The 3,002-nt window shown below is 37.8% G+C and overlaps 1 protein-coding gene across 1 annotated transcript; it reads right to left on the bottom strand.

Moving 5' to 3' along the window:
• Window positions 1-556: 556 nt before the first annotated feature.
• Window positions 557-2,939, bottom strand: LOC101307231 (syntaxin-71-like). Its single transcript, XM_004304367.1, has 9 exons — window positions 2,636-2,939; window positions 2,341-2,466; window positions 1,944-2,109; window positions 1,734-1,819; window positions 1,548-1,616; window positions 1,420-1,464; window positions 1,263-1,325; window positions 1,083-1,159; window positions 557-872 (listed from the first exon to the last, which is right to left on the bottom strand). Exons 1-9 carry the CDS (start codon window positions 2,789-2,791, stop codon window positions 857-859), a joined length of 804 nt encoding a protein of 267 aa, XP_004304415.1. The 5' UTR covers window positions 2,792-2,939; the 3' UTR covers window positions 557-856.
• Window positions 2,940-3,002: the final 63 nt, after the last annotated feature.

The raw sequence follows: 3,002 nt of genomic DNA, 5'->3' as shown, positions 1-3,002 counted from the left end.
TGTAGAATTTATCTAATATAGTTTCGAAAGTTTTATTCACAATTGGTTGCGACCTTCCTCACCAAAGCATGGCAAGTAAATACTAAATACCAGGTTAATCTTGAGATATCCAGGAGATTGGCTCAAACATAAGTTCAACTACAGTTCAAGAAATACATGGTGAATATGATAATGTCATTTTCAATGTCCTTCCAAATTTTTGTTCATAACGGATGCCAAAGAGATCAGAGGCTGTTCCACACTTCCACCTTAGTCATTAGACGCGGGTTTCAACTACTAGAGTACAACAAACTGGTTCAACCTTTGCCCATTAGTTGGGACTTCGGGAGTGACCGAGCTCTACCTTTTTCCTCTGCTTCTCAGTAGTCAGTACAAGCCCGACATGGGACCAAGAAACGGGACAAACTATGAACTTAAAAGAGAAAACAATTGAACCCAAGAGACAGAACTAAACACCTGTAACTACTACCCAATCATCTTAGCAAACTCGATGTATGAGAGAGACAATACTCGGTCAGGCATGACACTACAATGATTCTGGTTGAAGATTCATATAAGTTGAAGCAAAGATGTCATTCCAAACTATTAACAGGGTTAACAAAGGTTTTAAAAGAATTGAACTCGAGGAATCAGAAAGAGTAAGAACAGACTCGGGGTAGGGCGCACAATAAGCTGCAGTAAAAGTTACAAACATGACTGATGTACTTAAAAAACACAACATTCATTCGTACTAGAGTCTATAAAGACTTTAAGCATGACTGAACATCAAATGCTATATATAACAAACACCAAAGCGAGTCCTCATGTGCAACAATGCCACACAACCATTAACTCCTGAACAGGTTAAACTGCCATCTCACTTCTTCAAAACACTGCAAAGAAGAGACACATGGTCAGAAAAAAGAAATTACATTGGTAGAAAAATGGAGACATGCAAACAATAGTGCATTGAAGCTTAAATATTGTATGTCTAATTACATATAATCTAACACGTTCCAGTAACATCAAGTTATTTAATCAGATAATTTATCTATCTCAACATTTATCCATGTAATCTGCCTTTATAATAGATATCAGCTTACTTGTACAAATAGGCAGCAATGCCCAAAATGATAATCAGCAATACAATATCAATGCAAAAATTCCGGCTGGACCTCAGCTGTAACAAAGACAAAACTTGCATTAGGTCGAACTAGAAAAGGTAAACATGTATAATCAATAATGTGCAAATGCTAAAAAACAACTAGGTTGCAGTAAATCACCTGGTTGACAGTGTCTTTCAATCTAACATTAGTATTCTTAAGGTCAGAAGATGCCTTGTCCACCTGTTAAGAAGAAAAAAGCAATATTCAGTGAAAAACATAAAAGAATTGTAACTGAACAGTATGAAGTAAGAGAAGGGAAGAGTTTGTTTCTGACCTTACTGTCAATCTCATCCATCAAAGGAACTTGCCGATCAAATTCCTATACAGACCACATTATAAAATGGATTAACAAGGGTAAGAAAATTGCATATGAACAAGCAACAACACACAGATACCACTAACCTCGTTCATATCACCAGCCATATTTTTCAACGTATCCAAACCTTCTGATATCACATCCAAACCTTGATCCTGTGAAAAAAGTCCAACAAATCAGCCACATAAACAAACTTGTAACTTGTGAAATGCAATTTTCCTTTTTAACAGAAAACTCAGTTGTAGACAAACAGGACACCATCTATGACTTACCTGCTTCATTCTCCGCATTTCATACTCATTCCTGAATTGACTGGACTCCTCAGTTTGTTGAAAGAATTCATTATCAAACCGTCCATCTATCAGAATACATGAATCACATATGTAATGTTAACTCCAATGTGATCAAAGAAAACACAATTTCCCATATATTGTGATCACAAAAGATTCACCAAAAGTTCTAAACTAAAGGTCAAAAATTACCAGAGGAATCAAACTTGATTTCAGTACGAGAAGCTGAAGCTGTCCAACCTCCTCCACTTTGTTTTGGAGCAGCCGGAGTGCCATCTGGTATATCCTGGATCCTATCTGTCAATGCATGAGCCAAATCATTACGAGCTGCAAACTCTTCAGATGAAAGCCCCTTAACCTGCGAGCAAATAGTAGCATTTATAAACCACATGGCCCAAACCCTAACAAATCAGGAATTCTACACTAAACAGGCAAAACGGAAAACTCAACTACATATGTTGTTCCACTTCAATTCACTTTAGTATCAGAGTGATCATCATTCAATTATCAGTTTTAAGTAAAATGTACCGCACTAAACATCAAATTATATAACAATTTAATAGAATTTATTCGAACAGTGGAGGCCAACCTTCTTTAGAGCCAACCTCTGCAACTTTGGAACCTCTTCCAATAATCGAGCCTTGGTCCGTCGAATCTCGGCATTCAGAGCAACTGCAGATGCCCTGCTCTTCTCTTTCGAAGCAAGCTCCGCTTTCTGCACATCAAAATTACTCAAATTTCAGCCTCAATTTCAAAAAATGGACCAAAATATAACTACATTTCTGGTCAATTTCATCAAACTACATCCGGATCTGACATTATCCTCTTTCTAACTTCATGAGCTTTCCCGGAAACCAAATATAGATGAAATTAAGAGAGTGAACCTGAAGAGCGGCTTCAATGTCGGAATCGACGGAGGCGTAGAGGCGAGCAAAGGCATCGTCGCCGGAGACGTTGGAGTCCTTGTGCTTCTCGATGTCGTATCGGTCGTACTTGTTGCAGATCGCCTCGACTCTCGTCAGAAGCTCGATGACGCTCATCTTTGTCCAACTCTAGCTTGCTTGCCCTAGCTTTGAATTACAGATTTGAAGGAAGTGAGAAATTGGGAAGGAGAAGATGGATGGGTTTGGTTTTTCAATGGGTGGGTGACCAGAAGAGAAAGCGGTTTCAAAGAAGCAACAGAGTAGCAAAACAGGCTGTGTGAGCTTCAAAATAATTAAATTAAAAAAAAATATATATATATATATATAT

The sequence above is a fragment of the Fragaria vesca genome, linkage group LG6, assembly GCF_000184155.1.
Source record: "Fragaria vesca subsp. vesca linkage group LG6, FraVesHawaii_1.0, whole genome shotgun sequence".
NCBI classification, from domain to species: domain Eukaryota; kingdom Viridiplantae; phylum Streptophyta; class Magnoliopsida; order Rosales; family Rosaceae; genus Fragaria; species Fragaria vesca.
This window is presented reverse-complemented; position numbering and strand designations above follow the sequence as displayed.

What these genes read in the sequence shown, in the direction of transcription:
- LOC101307231 (XM_004304367.1), bottom strand. Translation starts at nt 2,791, where the DNA reads ATGAGCGTCATCGAGCTTCTGACGAGAGTCGAGGCGATCTGCAACAAG. An exon ending in ACATTGAAGCCGCTCTTCAG is followed by an intron (nt 2,467 to 2,635) that starts GTTCACTCTCTT and finishes TTTGATGTGCAG; the next exon opens with AAAGCGGAGCTTGCTTCGAA. An exon ending in TGAAAGACACTGTCAACCAG is followed by an intron (nt 1,160 to 1,262) that starts GTGATTTACTGC and finishes TCTTTGTTACAG; the next exon opens with CTGAGGTCCAGCCGGAATTT.